General features: G+C 45.2%; 1 protein-coding gene across 2 annotated transcripts in view; it reads right to left on the minus strand.

Moving 5' to 3' along the window:
• FBXW8 (F-box and WD repeat domain containing 8) overlaps window positions 1–16,514 on the minus strand; it is a 118,539-nt gene extending 102,025 nt beyond the window's left edge. For both annotated transcript variants that reach the window (XM_042234649.2, XM_027956546.3), the window contains exon 1: window positions 16,122–16,514. In XM_042234649.2, the coding sequence (XP_042090583.1) occupies window positions 16,122–16,442 (321 nt within the window). In that variant the 5' untranslated portion in view covers window positions 16,443–16,514. The remainder of the gene's footprint in view (window positions 1–16,121) is intronic.
• Between the last annotated feature and the right edge of the window lie 555 nt (window positions 16,515–17,069).

Consider the following 17,069-nt stretch of genomic DNA (forward strand, 5'->3'; position numbering starts at 1 on the left):
GGGAAGGGGGGAAGGGCTTATAGTTCTCGCCGGTAAAGAAGGAACAGAATGTTAAGTCAGGACAGAAGGGTTGGCTGCACCGAAAACAACAGGAAAAAAAAAATCTGCAAGTGTAACTGAAAGACAAAAAGGAACCCTGCCTAAAAAAATAAAGGGAAGTCATTGGTCAGGCTAGGTCCCCTCCTACAGCTAATCGACTTTACCCATCAAGAAAAAGAGGCCTCACTTTCTCTGCCCAGATTCAACTTCAGATGCCTTATTGTAACGGTGGAAGGAGTCAACAAAAGTGGCACACGTTACAAGGCTGTCACTCACAGCCCTGGACTTTCTTTTGCTTTCTCTTTCGGATTATCTGACTACAGAGAGGTGGAGAAGTCTACCTTAAACATGCAGTAGAGAAGCAAGAGGAAAAAATGTTCCCTGTCCTATACAAGCAGAATAAAGGCAAAGTCTGCATTCATGCAAACTGAACTCATAATTAGCTTTTTCTTTATCTACTGCCAGCGATGTGCCAGGCATTGTTTTCTTCAATCATCCCTTCAGAACTCCCTATAAACTGGTGTCTGGATTTGACATGATTGGGATGAAGGGTGAGAAATCATCTCTATTTTTTAGTTTTGTTGGTGCACAAAAGTCACGATTCAGGTGGCAGGTGCCTTCTCCCTTTTGCCTATTCAGCTGGCCAGTTCTCTCTTCTAGAAAATAAGGCCTCTGCCTTAGCATGCTCCAGACTCTGCCACCATCCGTCCTGACACCAGTGACCTCTGGGATGCAGTGCCACGTCGGGGTCAGAGCACAGATTCCAACTGGTCATCCCGGCTCTGCCATCTCACTAGCCATGAGACCAGGCTACACGCAACTGATTCTCAGCTTCCTCATCTGTGAAGCAGATGTCAGGATACCTACTGTGTCATTTACAGGGCAGTTATAAGGATAGGATGAAATAATTCATGGAAAGGACTTGGCACAAGTACCCAAGGCTAAGCATGCAATCATCGATTGTTAAAATTACTGTTTTCTTTCCTTGAATGGTATATCCCAGGCCCCTTTTTTCCCTTCAATAAGTATTTGTTGATTACGCCCACATTCCACTTTGCCCCCACATAAGCTCATTGTTTACACAGAAAGCTGTCTCCCCTTGTCACATGATAAGCAGATGACAGTCCACAACAGTGGACAGGGGACGGGACGGCACAGGCTGTCACTCAGGAGTCTGAACGCTGAAAGTATCCACACAACAAGATCTCTTCCAAAACGGCTTTCAAAAAAGAATCGTCAGGGCTTCCCTGGTGGCTCAGTGGTAAGGAATCTGCCTGCCAACGCAGGAGACACGAGTTCAATCCCTGGTCCAGGAAGATCCCACCGGTCACGGAGCAACTAGGTCCATGTGCCACAGCTATGGAGTCCATGCTCCACAATGAGAGAAGACAGCACACCACAACTAGGGAGGAGCCCCCACTCGCAGCAACTAGAGAAAAGTCCGTGCGACAACGAAGATCCATCCAGTGCGACCAAAAATAAAGAAATTTTTAAAAAATAGAATCATCAATCCTAGACGGTTATACCACAGTAATCACTACAGAAGGATCTGCTCTAGAGCACACTGGATAAAAATGAGGCGGCCAGCAGGGTGTGAACCACCAGTCACGGGTGTTAGGGCTCCCACCGCAGCGAACAATCAGGAACGCCACACTGGTCTCACTGCTGACACGCAATTGTGATGCTCCTGATCACTTACAAGTTCTAGAGGGTAACAACTGCTTCGAAGCACTGAATTATAACTATGTAAACACCAATAGCACAAAGCCAACTTTTTTTTAAAATCACTGGGCTCTGAGAATTATCATCTAAACTTCAAAATGATGGTCAATCCCAAACAGATCAAGTCCCAGACTCATGTAAACGAACTTCCCTGTTGCTACCACTGGCTGGGAACGGCAGGAAAAAGCATAAAAGAAACCAATATATTAAAGAGAGGTCCACATCCCCACATCTTAAGAAATATGTAGACCCATAAGGTCAGGAGACCAAAGGCTGCATTTTCCTGTTGCACACTTGGAATCTTTGTGGCGAGACATTCTCTCATGGGCTCTTGAAACGGAGGCTGTGAGGGGTCACTCAGTTTCCCTGCCTGGGTCCACCACACTTATCCCCCCAGAGGCCCAGGATGCTGCCTGCCAGTGGCTCATAGCTGCGTCCCTTCCCAGGCACGCCCTGGGGCAAACAAGCTGCCTCATTCCAGGTCACACTCCCTTTTCAAGGGCAGTGTGCAGCCAATGACCGCTCAACAGCGGAGTAAAAAGGCCTCAATATGGGACCCCCTCAGCAAGGCCAACCCAGGAAACCACCTGCACGCAAACCTCTATCTCAGAGTCTGTTTCACGGTTAATCCTACCTTTACTCCCAAGCGGCCCTGTATTCAACACATTCCCAAGGGTTCTTATGCATAATTCCAGTGTCATTAAACTAGGTGACCTACTTCACTTTCCACTAAGGAGGCAACAGAGAAATGCAAGTTAGAGTGACATCATTATGTCAAAAACCAAAAAACTACAGAGGAGCTTCAAGGTTAAGTAAATCACTCATAAATTTCACTTTGTTATTACCAGTAACATATCACTTGCGAAACACCTTACAAAAGATTGAGAGTTACGAGCATGTTTGATCCCATGGTTGAAAATGCAATCCTTTTACAGGTACAGCATGACTGGACAAGGAGATAGAGCCACATCCCGTACTGAGGCTGCAATCCAGTAACCACGTATAAATTAACCGAGGCAGCAGGAAGGTCCTAAGCTCTCTCACTTGGTACTTCCCACAGTTCATAATAAGTAAAAACGATAATAATAATAATACTTGCGACTAGTGTGTACAGAACTGCCTTGTAACCTAAAAGGTGCCATCACAGACTTCTACCTAGACTGTTTTGAAGCATGTGCCATTGTGCTCAGTTACTTCAGTCATATTCAACTCTTTGCAGCTCCACTGCACCCCGCCAGGCTCCACTATCCATGGAATTTTCCAGGCAAGAATACTGGAGCAGGTTGCATTTCCTACTTGACCCAAGGATCAAACCTGCATCTCTATGTCTCCTGCACCGGGAGGCAGGTTCTTTAACACTAGTGCCAACATACCGCTACCCCAAAGTTATTGACCACATTAACCAACTATATCTGTACTAACTTAAAACATGGAAATGGACAAGTTGTCATTTCAGAAACTAAGATATCCTAAGAAGAAAACAAACAAAGGGTTTCCCTGATGGTCCAGTGGTGAAGAATCCGCCTTGCGATGCAGGTGACATGGGTTCGATCCCTGGTCGGGGAAGATTTCACATGCTGTGAAGCAACTAAGTCTGTGCACCACAAGCACTAACCCAGAGCTCTGAAGCCCAAGAGCCACGGCTACTGAACCCACACACCGCAACTACTGAAGCCCATGCACCCTGGAGCCCGCGCTCTGCAAGGAGAAGCCTGCACACCGCAATAAAGAGCAGCCCCTGCCTGCTGCAACTAAGAGAGCCTGCCCAGAGCAACGAAGACCCAGAACAGCCAAAAATAACATAAATAAAGCTTAAAAAAAAGACACTTGAAATATGACAGGAAACTTTGCCATACTATAAAAGTGTTAGTATGACTATTAGAGAATAATTTAGAATGGCCAAATCTATGGTACAGAAGACCACTCAGAAGACCGATAAATTTAAAGTATCAGTGTGTACATGCTTGATCCTGTTTGATTCTTTGCGACCCATGGATTGTAGTCCGCCAGGCTCCTCTATCCATGGAATGTTTCAGGCAAGAATACTGGAGTGAGTTGCCATTTTCTCCACCAGGGGATCCTCCCAACCAGGGACTGAACCCTTACTTACTGCATCTCCTGCACTGCAGGCAGAGTCTTAACCCACTGAGCCATCAGGGAAGCCCCACAAAGTATTAACATTTCTTCAAATTTAAAGAAAAACATCCTTTTGATAGCATACAATTTGGCTTTTAATTTTTTTTTAATGATTCAGATATTGACTCACTACCCACTACTGGTGACCGCTGTCCTGTACCAAACATCAGAATCATCTTTGGAGTTGTCTGGGTGTGTGTGTTTTAAACCTAAATCCCAGGGCCTCACTCAGACCTCCTGTCCCAAATTCTCAGGGGTGGGGCTCAGGCATCTACTCCTTAGGAATTCTCATGCAAACCAAACGATGAGAAACACAACCCTAACTTATCGACAGATATAAAAATCAATCCTTTCCCAATCAAGTCAAAAAAAAAAAGAAAGCCACCACAGAGAGGTTATGTTACTTTGTTAACTCAAAGTCAGTGAATACTTGATTTTCCCAAAGTCTACTGGACTTACTCCAGTAAATGCTAAAAGAAATTGCAAACAGATCCATCCCCAGGGAGGCCGATTTGTACCCTCATGTACTAATGTAAGACTAATTCTGCAAATGGATTGGTTTTGTGCCTTACTGTTAGAAATTTAATCTGTCTTCTCTTGTTTAGTAGAAGGGATAATCACTAAGCGCCAAATCAGTAAAGAGTGAAGAAACGGACCTAAGGTTTGTTCCCAGCGTACATCTCTAGGGCAAGCAGAACACGAAAGCTCTCTCTCTAGATGGTGTCTTAAGAAACTGAGACAAGAACCTCGAGTTTAGACAATAGATGCGCAATTTTTCTGCGAAATCTGCCCCTGAAAGGAGATTGTTTTCTACAGGAATTTATCTCAACTGTTCACATACTGCTGAAGAGTAGAGCAGACACACACAATCTCCATCAGAAGGAGTGGATGAGTTCCAGTTTCACCTGTATTTTCTTTAAGAAAAATAAAATCAGTCGATTAGGGGGGAAAAGGTCTGAAATACTGTCGAGATAAACAGGTATTCATTTACGTTCCTAAATGTGTCTCAAAACACGTAATAACTATGTGATGTTTTCACAAAGAAACGCATTTGTAAAATTAGGTAAAATGTTTTACGTCCACAACACTATCTGAATTGAAGACCATGCCAAGTGCTGGGGGGAGAGAAGGTACTATGAATGGGTGTATAAGAAATGATGTCAACACTCAGAACTAAAATATTTTTATAGAGATATATCACTGTCACATAAAATGGGATAAAAACTGGAGTCTACAAAAAGCAAGAGAGACGGTCCCCCAAGGTATTCCCAAGTTCATTAGGAAGCCAGCTATTTAGAACTTGGAAATCATTTCCCTGAAGCAACAATGCTATAAAGGGTGGTTAAACTCTCCAACAGTCCACAAAAGGCCAGTTTCTCATTTAACACTTAACGTAATCCCTTGCGTGTCACTATGAGAAAGAGCAAAGGGAACTCAGTGCATTTTGGTTGATCACGCACGTGGCTGATATGCCTGAACTGCAGCACTACAGTATCCACCAGGTACGCACACAGCAGCTGCACACTCAACATCCACGGTACTTGTTTTTTAATGGGCTTGCCAACTTCAAAAGCCACTGTCATTCACCACCTACTGGTATGATTCCCCCAGGAGCTGACAAGGGATGGACACAAAATGGTTTAGCAACTTGGGTAGTGAGAGCTGGGGCAATCCCAGGAGGCTGGGCAGTGGGGGAAGCCAGGAAGGCAGAAGAGGCTGGATCTCTGCTTTCAAAGCCCCCTTTTCATCTACAATGGGATGCAATTTCTCTCTCCAAGAGAAGAGGGAGCCCCTTGTCAAAAGCTTCAGGTCCCAGAGAAGCCTGTGTGGGTATGGTTGGTTTGTAGAGTACCCTGTCAAGGGTCCCAAACTCTCCAAACACATTCATACCATCAAGACTAGCTATATAATTTGTGCAGCCCAGAGAAAAACAGAAGTGTAGGGGCCCTTGTAAGAATTTCAAGATGGTAACAAGAGGGCATTAAACTAAGCAGTGTATGCTGCTGAGCCTGAGGCCCTAGGTGACCACACAGGTCACACGGACCCGCGAGGCCAGCTGGCACTGGCCACCACAGAACCTTTGCACTTGCCGTCCTCTGCCTAGAATCCCCTCCCGTGAATCTCTCCCCGCTTCTGGAAGTGTGACCTTCCCAAGAAGGCTTTCTTGGATACACCAATCCCCAACACATACACACTCTTATCCCTTCTACCCGGTGTATTTTTCTCCAGGGCATCTACTACCCAACCATTATTTGTTCATTGTCCATGTCCCTCTTGCCCAAAATGTGGACTTTATAAGAGCATGGATTTTTCTGTCTTGTTCACTGCTGTAGCCTCAATGCCAAGAAGACAGCCTGGTACCAAGAAGCCCTCTCTCTAGTGCACGCGTGTGCATGCCTCTCAGTTGTGTCCAACTCTTTGTGACCCCATCAACTGTAACCTGCCAGGCTCACCAAGAAGCTGCCTAATGAGTTATCTGAGGAGTTATCTGCTCCATGAAGCAGAACCTTCCAACAAACAGATGCCCTGAGTTACCCATTGTTCCGGTGCACACATAGAGACCGTTTCAAAACATGCCCAAGTAGACACTTTCTCATTCACAATAGGAAAACGTGAATGGCACTGACAGGAGAACATTTCAGTTTGGGTAAGGGACAAGGCAGCGGACCCTGGGCTGGAGGAATTGGGAGAGAGTAACCAGAGGGACAAGAATCAAGGGAAGCCTTAAAAGGAAAGCAAAGGACAGAAAGGAAGTCTCACCAGGTAGGCCAACCCGAGTTCACATTTGACTCAGTCCCCTTCTCATTTTGTATGAGTGTTCCCCTACTTGTTTCTAAGTTTAACAAAAAGAGGAAAGTCATCACACTGACCTTGCTGACAACACAGATGTAGGCGCTGACAAAAAAAGTGACAAAGTGAGCAATAAATACTGGCCAACAGTATCAAAACTTTTTAATCAGGCCTGAAAACCCAAATCTTCACGCTCTGAATGACCACCAGGGTTCTAACCACCACAGATCCTCCGTATGAGGCTGCTGTCGGAAGCAGTAGTCCCTGTTATTTCTACTCCACAAATGCAGGCGGGGCCCCTACTACACTCAGCACCATAGGTGGGGGTACAGGAGGAGGACAACAGACCTGCCCTTCAGGGATTCCAATCCAAGGTGGGTGGATGCTGAAGCAAGAGGCTTACCAGCAGTAACGCTTAGCAAAGGGGAAGTGAGATGGCATAATAAACTCTTCTGCGAAACCACTGATAATAACAGTGCTAGCTTTAACTTACTGGCTACTTACTGTAAGCCAGGCTTGGTGCTAAGAATGCCCCATGCCTCCATACAAGATGATACTAGCATTGACCTTTTTTGATAAGTAAGGTAGGATAAGTGAAACTGCCCAAGGTCAAACAGCTAGGCAGCAGCATAGACCAAATGTGAACTCGAGTTTGCCTGATTCCAGAGGATGGACTTGTAACCAGGGCCAACCTGACCCATTAATGTCACCCTTTCAGTTTAAAAAAAAAGCAAGACTGTAGGCTTCTGAGGGCTGCGACTGTGTCCATTCTGTTTACTGCTGATTCCCCAGAACCTAGCTGATCCATAAATACATGTTGGATGAACAGAAAACACCTACATTCCTACAAACACTTTGAACACTGACCCCCTTAACGCAGTCATCTGTTGTTTCTGCCCAATATCCATTTGCTCTTTTCTCTTGGGAAATCATCCCATTCTTAGTCAACATGGGTTAGGTGAAGCTGATCCCACTCATCTGCAGGAGCAGACAGTGGATATGAGCCTGGCCAATTTGCATCAGTGACTGGTTCGAGGATGGACCAATGAGACTTAAAGTTCATGACTCTGGGAGCATAAAACATCCTCTTTTTCACCCTCAGTTGCTTAGCCACTAGCATAGAAAACTGAACTGGCCGACAGCCACTTTATCCCAAACTGGAGAGCACCTGTCCATGAATAAAGCCAACAAAAGGAAAGCAGGACCAAGAAATAAAGAGATTTCTATTAGGAAGAAAAAAAATTTTTTTTGCTAACTAGGAGGTAAAGGATGTTAACCAAACTTACTACAATCATTTTCTAATATATAGCTATGTCAAGTCATCATGCTGTACCCCTTAAATTTATAGTGTTCTATGTCAATTATCCAAGTAATCCAAGTCTATGCCCCAACCAGTAATGCTGAAGCTGAAATTGAACAGTTCCATGAAGACCTACAAGAACTTCTAGAACTAACACCAAAAAAAAAAAGTCCTCTTCATTATAGGGGACTGGAATGCAAAAGTAGGAAGTCAAGAGATACCTGGAGTAACAGGCAAATTTGGCCTTGGAGTACAAAATGAAGCAGGGCAAAGGCTAACAGAGTTCTGCCAAGAGAACGCACTGGTCATAGCAAACACCCTCTTCCAACAACACAAGAGAAGACTCTACACATGGACATCACCACATGGTCAAAACTGAAATCAGACTAACTATATATTCTTAGCAGCCAAAGATGGAGAAGCTCTACAGTCAGCAAAAACAAGACTGGGAGCTGACTGTGGCTCAGATCATGAACTCCTTATTGCCAAACTCAGACTTAAACTGAAGAAAGTAGGGAAAACCACTAGACCATTCAGGTATGACCTAAATCAAACCCTTTACGATTATACACTAGAAGTGACAAATAGATTAAAGGGATTAGATCTGATAGACAGAGTGCCTGAAGAACTACGGACGGAGGTTTGTGACATTATACAGAAGGCAGTGATCAAGACCAGCCCCAAGAAAAAGAAATGCAAAAAGGCAAAATAGTTGTCTAAGGAGGCCTTAAAAATAGCTGAGAAAAGAAGAGCAGTGAAAGGCAAAGAAGAAAAGGAAAGATATATCCATTTGAATGCAGAATTCCCAAGAATAGCAAGGAGAGATAAGAAAGCCCTCCTCAGTGATCACTGCAAAGAAATAGAGGAGAACAACAGAATGGGAAAGACTGGAGATCTCTTCAAGAAAATCAGAGATACCAAGCGAACATTTCATGCAAAGATGGGCACAATAAAGGACAGAAATGGTACAGACCTAACAGAAGCAGAAGCTATTAAGAGGAGGTGGCAAGAATACACAGAAGAACCATGCAAAAAAAGATCTTTAAGACCCAGATAACCACGATGGTGTGATCACTCACCTAGAGCCAGACATTTTGGAATGTGAAGTCAAGTGGACCTTAGGAAGCATCACCACAAGCAAAGCTGGTGGAAGTGATGGAATTTCAGTTGAGCTGTTTAAAATCATAAAAGATAATCCTGTTAAAGTGCTTCACTCCATATGCCAGGAAATTTGGAAAACTCAGCAGTGACCACAGGACTGGCAAAGGTCAGTTTTCATTCCAATCCCAAAGAAAGGCAATGCCAAAGAATGCTCAAACTACCGCACAATTGCACTCATCTCACACACCAGCAAACTAATGCTCAAAATTCTCTAAGCAAGGCTTCAACAACACATGAACCGTGAACTTCCAGCTATTCAAGCTGGATTTAGGAAAGGCAGAGGAACCAGAGATCAAATTGCTAACATCCACTGGATCATCAAAAAAGCAAGAGTTCCAGAAAAACATCTATTTCTGCTTTCTTGGCTATGCCAAAGCCTTTGACTACGTGAATCACAACAAACTGTGGAAAATCCTGAAAGAGATGGGAATACCAGACCACCTGACATGCCTCCTGAGAAATCTGCATGCAGGTCAAGAAGCAACAGTTAGAACTAGACATGGAACAACAGACTAGTTTCAAATCGGGAAAAGAGTACGTCAAGGCTGTATAATGTCACCCTGCTTATTTAACTTATATGCAGAGTACATCATGTGAAATGCCAGACTGGACGAAGCACAAGCTGGAATCAAGATTGCCAGGAGAAACATCAATAACCTCAGATATACAGATGACACCACTGTTACGGAAGAAAGCAAAGAACAACTTAAGAGCCTCTTGATGAAAGTGAAAGAGGACACTGAAAAAGTTGGCTTAAAACGCAACATTCAAAAAATGAAGATCATGGCATCCAGTCCCATCACTTCATGGCAAACAGATGGGGAAACAATGGAAACACTGACAGACTTTATGTTTTTCGGCTCCAAAATCACTGCAGATGGTGACTGCAGCCATGAAATTAAAAGATACTTTCTCCCTGGAAGAAAAGCTATGACCAACCTAGACAGCATATTAAAAAGCAGAGGCATTACTTTGCCAACAAAGATCCATCTAGTCAAAGCTATGGTTTTTCCAGTAGTCACGTATGGATATGAGAGTTAGACTATAAAGAAAGATGAGTGCCCAAGAACTGATGCTTTTGAACTGTGGTGTTGGAGAAGACTCTTGAGAGCCCCTTGGACTGCAAGGAGATCAAACCAGTCAATCCTAAAGGAAATCAGTCCTGCATATTCATTGGAAGGACTGATGCTGAAGCTGAAATTCCAATACTTTGGCCACCTGATATGAAGAGCTGACTAACTGGAAAAGACCCTGATGCTGGGAAAGATTGTAGGCATGAGAAGAGGATGACAGAGAATGATAGCTGGATGGCATCACCAACTCGACATGAGTTTGAGCAAGCTCCGGGCGTTAGTGATGGACAGGGAAGCCTGGCGTGTGGCAGTCCATGGGGTTGCAAAGAGTTGGACACGACTGACAGACTGAACTGACTGATGTCAATTTTAGCTCAGTAAAACTGGAGTGGAGGAGGATAAAAAGAGAGAGATGGAAAGATTTCTAGTTACATTATAAAAGCACCCAGAACAAGAACCACCACCTAAAATTTTCAATTATGTAAATCAACAGATTCCAGCTTGTTTTTTTAAACCAATTTGAATTGGGTGCTGATTGCTTAATGCCCGGAGTCCTGATACACCACCTCAAGAGAAATGAGACTGAGCAACTGGATTTCATGACCACCACAGTGAAGAACGCAGCAATATGCTTGCGATTATACTCATGCGGCTCCACTACCTATGGTAACCCTGAGTTTACTGAAAAGGGGGAAAAGGACAAAAAAGGCAATGCCTTTCTATCCAGGGCCGTATCATTTCTTTCACTAATTCAACCGTATATCAAGAAGACAATTTAGGTGTCCCTAACTCACCATTCAGAAAACGAAGGTCATGGCATCTGGTCCCATCACTTCATGGGAAATAGATGGGGAAACAGTAGAAACAGTGTCAGACTTTATTTTTTGGGGCTCCAAAATCACTGCAGATGGTGACTGCAGCCATGAAATTAAAAGACGTTTACTCCTTGGAAGAAAAGTTATGACCAACCTAGATAGTATATTCAAAAGCAGAGACATTACTTTGCCGACTAAGGTCCGTCTAGTCAAAGCTATGGTTTTTCCAGTGGTCATGTATGGATGTGAGAGTTGGACTGTGAAGAAGGCTGAGTGCTGAAGAATTGATGCGTTTGAACTGTGGTGTTGGAGAAGACTCTTGAGGGTCCCCTGGACTGCAAGGAGATCCAACCAGTCCATTCTGAAGGAGATCAGCCCTGGCATTTCTTTGGAAGGAATGATGCTAAAGCTGAAGCTCCAGTACTCTGGACACCTCATGCGAAGAGCTGACTCATTGGAAAAGACTCTGATGCTGGGAGAGATTGGGGGGAGGAGGAGAAGGGGACGACCAAGGATGAGATGGCTGGATGGCATCATGGACTCGATGGACGTGAGTCTGAGTGAACTCCGGGAGACGGTGATGGACAGGGAGGCCTGGCGTGCTGCGATTCATGGGGTCACGAGGAGTCGGACACAACCGAGCGACTGAACTGAACTGACCACCTAAAACAGATGGTCTCTAGGCACTGTTATCAAAAGCTTCATAAGAGAAGGCTCAAGAGCAATCATTTCCAAGTTTTCATTTCAGCTGGGCTTGTCCATCAAAGGTCTGGCCTGTACCCGACTGTGTATCGCTACAACACTACCCCATCAAGAGGCAATTTCACTCCTGACTGCTAGCTTACTAGTTGTTCTTGCTTCAGTGTTCATACTGAAGACTGAAGTGAAAGAGACTGCACCAAAAATAGATGACATGGCAGTGTAACAGAGTACCAAAGATGGGGAGAGGAGGGGAGAGGGGATGTTTGGAGGTGGTACTATTTCCTTTTCAGGTCAAATGGATGAGACTGTCAAGAGGTTTTTTTTGGGGGGGTGGGGGCATACCAAATAGAACTCAATCTTCCTTTTCAGGAGTCACCCACAGATCCCAAACTCATGGCCCAAGGCAGATCTAGATCTAGCCCACAGAGAGGTGTTACGGAGAACTAGAGGAGGGAAGAGTTCTTGTGGCAGGTGGCTGTATTAACTAGTCCCGACTTGTACATGATTCTCTGTACTCAAGCATTTGGGTAGCTCCAGTTCTGGATGTGGCCATATGAATTGCTCCGGTCAATGAGACAGTAACAATGAACTGCTCTGGTCAATGAGACAATAACAAACACACAGACTTCGAAAGCACTTGTGGGTTAGGACTTGCCCTCCTGCCACTCTCATAACTCTGATAAGGTCCACCCAGGGCTAACCTGCTGGATGATGAGACAACACAGCCACACAGCCACGCAGCCAGAGCTGTTTCACTGTTTCCGTGACAGGAGCTAACTTCAGACAGATACATGAGCCCACCCAAGCCCAGTTCAAACTGCCACCCTGAAAGACACTGAGCTAAATAAATTCTTGTTGCTTAAGCCAAAATTTGGGGGGGTTTTTTTGTTGCAAAAAATCTTTGATAAGAGTTGGACTTCCCTGGTGGTCCAAGTGGTTAAGAATCCACCTGCGGCTGCAGGGCACACAGGTTCAATTGGGAAGACCCCACATGCTGTGGGGCAACTGAGCCTGTGCACCGTAACTACTGAGCCTGCGTGCAGCAACTAGTAAAGCTCGTGCGCCTAGAGACTGTGCTCCGTGACAAGAGGATACCACAATGAGGCCTACACACCACAATGAAGAGTGGCCTTCACTCACTGCAATCAGAAGGAGCTCACGCACAACAGCAAAGACCCAGCAGAGTCTAAATAAATAAATAAAATTATTTTAAAAATGAAAAAGAAACTGATAAGAGTCCACATACAAACACAAATCACAATTTGAGGGGGAGAAAAAAACCTAAAGACTCTACACCACCAGGACCACATTCTTACATGGCAACCACCAGCTAATCTGGGTCAAGACTCCCACATTTAGCCCAGCCATAGCATACACTCCCTAATTCGTCACTATCATCTCATCCATATTAGGGTCAAGTTCATTGCCACATATCATCTCAGTTAGGTGGGAGTGTATTTATGGCAAAGAAAAAAGTGAAGCACCATATTCCACATATTCCAGTTACTATGAAAAGTGAAAAAGTTAGTACGATTACTTTGGAAAATGGTCAATACCTACTAAGGGTGAACATATGCCTATCCTGTAACCCAGCCATTCTACTCCTAAGCAGATACCCAAGAAACGTGTTCTTATGTTCCAGAAGATCTACAAAATGTTCGTAGCAGCACTTTTCCAGACAGGCCGAAACTGGTGATTAACAAACTAGTTATCAGTAATGCCCATCAACAGTAGAATTAGTAAGATGTGGCATATTCCTAGGGATAAATCTCATACATAATACTATGCACAAGAACCCAGACACAAAAGTGCATGCTATATGATTCTACTGATACAATTTAAAAAATCAGGTAAAATTTAAGGTGTTAGAAGTCAGGGGAGAGATTACCCTTGGGTGGACTGGCACAAGTAAAGGGACTGAAAAGCTGGTAATGCTGCTCTGTAACGTGGACGCTGTTTACATAGCTATATACACTCTTGGACACACATTAAGATGTACATTTATGCTTTGTACAATTCAATACAGAGGTTTTTTTTTTTTTAATGGGGAAATAAGACCAAGAGGAGGGCTGTGCATCAAGAAAAACGGTTAAGTATTTTTCTTTAGTGATATCATGAAGACAATTTCTACACCGTTATGATGTTTACTATTTAATGTGACAAAATGAATGGTAGTCGTTATGAAACAAATTATTACAAAAGTATGGGGAACCTGTGCTCAACATAAACATCTGATGAACTAGGAAAAAAGGATCAAATGACTAACAGCCTACTTCACTCACATGCATTCCTGCCTGCCCTCTGCGGGCTCTGGGACTTACAACCCCTGCAATACAAATCCAGATCTTTTTTATAAAAGCTGCCTTCGGTTTTCTGATTGAAGATACTGGGTGGGTCCCTTAAGTCAATTACTTTCCTAAACCTCATTTGCCAAATGGGTCTAATGCTAGCCACTGGATAGGGCCACTGGGAGAACTGGAAATCATGTTTCTAAACCCTGACACCACCAAGGAGACAACAAGTAAGCACACAATGGTTTTATTAGTTTATTTTTTATTTATAGCCGTGTTACTGATGATTGCTAAGTACAGAAAACAAAAGAAAACCACTGGTGATGCCCCAAATGTTGGATGCTGCTGATGGTAGTGTAGAGACTGAGATTCTAAAGTCCCTTGGATCCTCCAGAAGGCAGGCTGCTTCCATTTTTAGGATACTTAAGTGAGGGCTCCTCTCTTTTTGGAATGGACACCTGTGTCTCAGGGGTGTTAGGTCTGGAAAACCTCAAGCGAGCATCAGGACCCCAAACCAAGAGGCGGTACAGCTGAGAACAATATCTCAGACTCACCTGATCATTCCAATCACCAGGTCTCTGGGCCCCTCCTCTGGAAACTAATGCAACAAGTTTAAGGAACTCCTAGCTGGTGAAATTTAAAGTCCAACAGATCTGGACCCAAGTTCAATCCAAAGAACTTGTCAGATGGGTAATCCTAAGCAAGTTACAGAAAACCTACATTTCCTCATTTGTAAAAGGAGACCCACAATACCTACCTCCCAGGATTGTTGTGACTCCTAAAGACAATGCCATATTCAGCAGGGAGGATTACTGGTCCTAATAATTCCCATTCCTGTTTCTCTTCAGCCCCCATGCACTGGTCTTGCCTTGGCCTACATGTCTGTGAGAATAACTTCTGTGTAGATCTGGCCTGGCCTGGGCAACTTATCAGAGGATAAGCCACCTCGTCAAGGCATTAAAATTTTTACATCTGTCAGACTTCAGTGGTCAAACACTTCTTACAGAAGCAGGCATGATGCCAGAATGAATTTTCACACATGTAAGAATTGACATGTTAAATGAGAATGTTTAACAAACACAAAGACCAAAAAAAAAAAAAAAAAAAAATAGAGATAGGCAGAGCACAGAACCAGAAACTTTGTGAAAACTTACAGCTATTCATGTTATTCGAATATAACTATGTATTATATTGAGTAATCCATTTCTTCTAGAAACAGCTTGGCAATTGCATAATTACTTCCAACTGGGAAGCCACAGATACTGCCTTTGAGCCCAATTTAAATCAAGCCATTGAACCCACTGCCTTACCCCAACTCTTAACCATGACTGTGTTTCTGGTGATCTTGATTGTGCCAATCTCCTGAAAAGGATTAAAAAAAAAAAAAAAAAAAAAGTCCCCGGCTTTCTCCAGATTCTGGAAGATATTCATGTCCCATAAAATGGTCACTATCATAGCATTAAAGTTCTTATCAAAATATTCTTTTTGTGTGTTTTAATTGAAGTAACACATGTAGAGTCAGAAAAAACCTGAATTGTCCAAACACTATATGCTGCTGCTGCTGCTGCTAAGTCGCTTCAGTCGTGTCCGACTCTGTGCTAAGTTAAAATTCCTTCCTATCCGCATGGTGGGTTTGCCTCCCCCAAGTTTAGGAGCCCTTCCAGACCAGGATTTCCTCGATCTGGACCAAGTAATTTTTTGTGGGTGCTGTCCTGTGCACCTCTGGCCTCTACCCACGAGATATTTGCAGCTACCAGCCACCCCACACTGCCCCGCCCCAGTTGTGGCATCCAAAAATGTCTCCAGACACTACCAAAACGGGGGACAAAATCGCCCCCAGTTCGAAACCACACCTTCCAAAGATACTCAATGCATCCACAAACACAGGGTTGTGCTGTTGTTTAGTCGCTAAGTCGTGTCCTACTCTTGGCGACCCCGTAGACCGTAGCCCGCCAAACTCACCTCTATTCATTTCCCTACCCCCACCCGCCCCCCCGCCACCGGTGGCACACAGTCACTTTCCAACTCATTAGGCGGTCTGTATCGGAGCGGGGGCCTGCCCGTGCGTTGGTGGGAGGCGACAGTCACTCACCAGGTCCCGTATGAGCTGGTCCACCAGCTGCTCTCTGCCCCCGGCAGCGTCGCGGGCCGGAGGGGAGCGGGAACGGCTCGCCGCCTCCTGCCTCTCGGCCCGGGTCGCCCGCGCCGCCGGGGGCCGCCCCGCGCCCTCCAGAAGACCCTGGGCCAGCGCCAGGTACCCCGAGGCCTGCTGCTCGCCGCGCCCGGACACCACCTCGGGCCGCCGCGGCCGCCGCTCGGCAGCCTCGGGCCGCCGCCGCTTCCTCAGCGCCTGGGCCTGAGCCAGCTCCTCCTGCCAGCGCCGGCGGAACTCGTCCAGACTGTGGTCGTCCATCGCCGACGCTCCCTGCCTGCCTCGGCGCACCGGGTGCCACGGCACGGTCCCTAAGCGAGAAGGTCCCTCCGCGGGAAGTGTCCGCCGCCGCCGCCGGAAACCGCCGCTTTCCCGGCTCTCCGGTTCCGGGTGGGCGGCCCCGCCCCTCCCCCGGCGCGCCCCCTCGGGCTGTGCAGGGCTGGTGAGGCGTGCGGCGGAGCTCAGGGTCCGGGTCTATGCCCACGCCCCCAGCTTCTCAGCTTCCCCGCTTGTGGCTTTTGCCAAGTGCACACTGCAGCAAGCCGTTTGTTTGTTTTTTGCAAACGTGCATTGAGCAACTATTGTATGCCAGGAGCTGAGAATTCAACATTTAAATCTGCAGCAACAAAATAGAACTACCTTATGACCCAGCAATCCCACTGCTGGGCATACACACCGAGGAAACCAGAATTGAAAGAGACACATGTACCCCAATGTTCATCGCAGCACTGTTTATAATAGCCAGGACATGGAAACAACCTAGATGTCCATCAGCAGATGAATGGATAAGAAAGCTGTGGTACATATACACAATGGAGTATTACTCAGCCGTTAAAAAGAATTCATTTGAATCAGTTCTGATGAGATGGATGAAACTGGAGCCGATTA

The sequence above is a fragment of the Ovis aries genome, chromosome 17 (assembly GCF_016772045.2).
Source record: "Ovis aries strain OAR_USU_Benz2616 breed Rambouillet chromosome 17, ARS-UI_Ramb_v3.0, whole genome shotgun sequence".
NCBI lineage: Eukaryota > Metazoa > Chordata > Mammalia > Artiodactyla > Bovidae > Ovis > Ovis aries.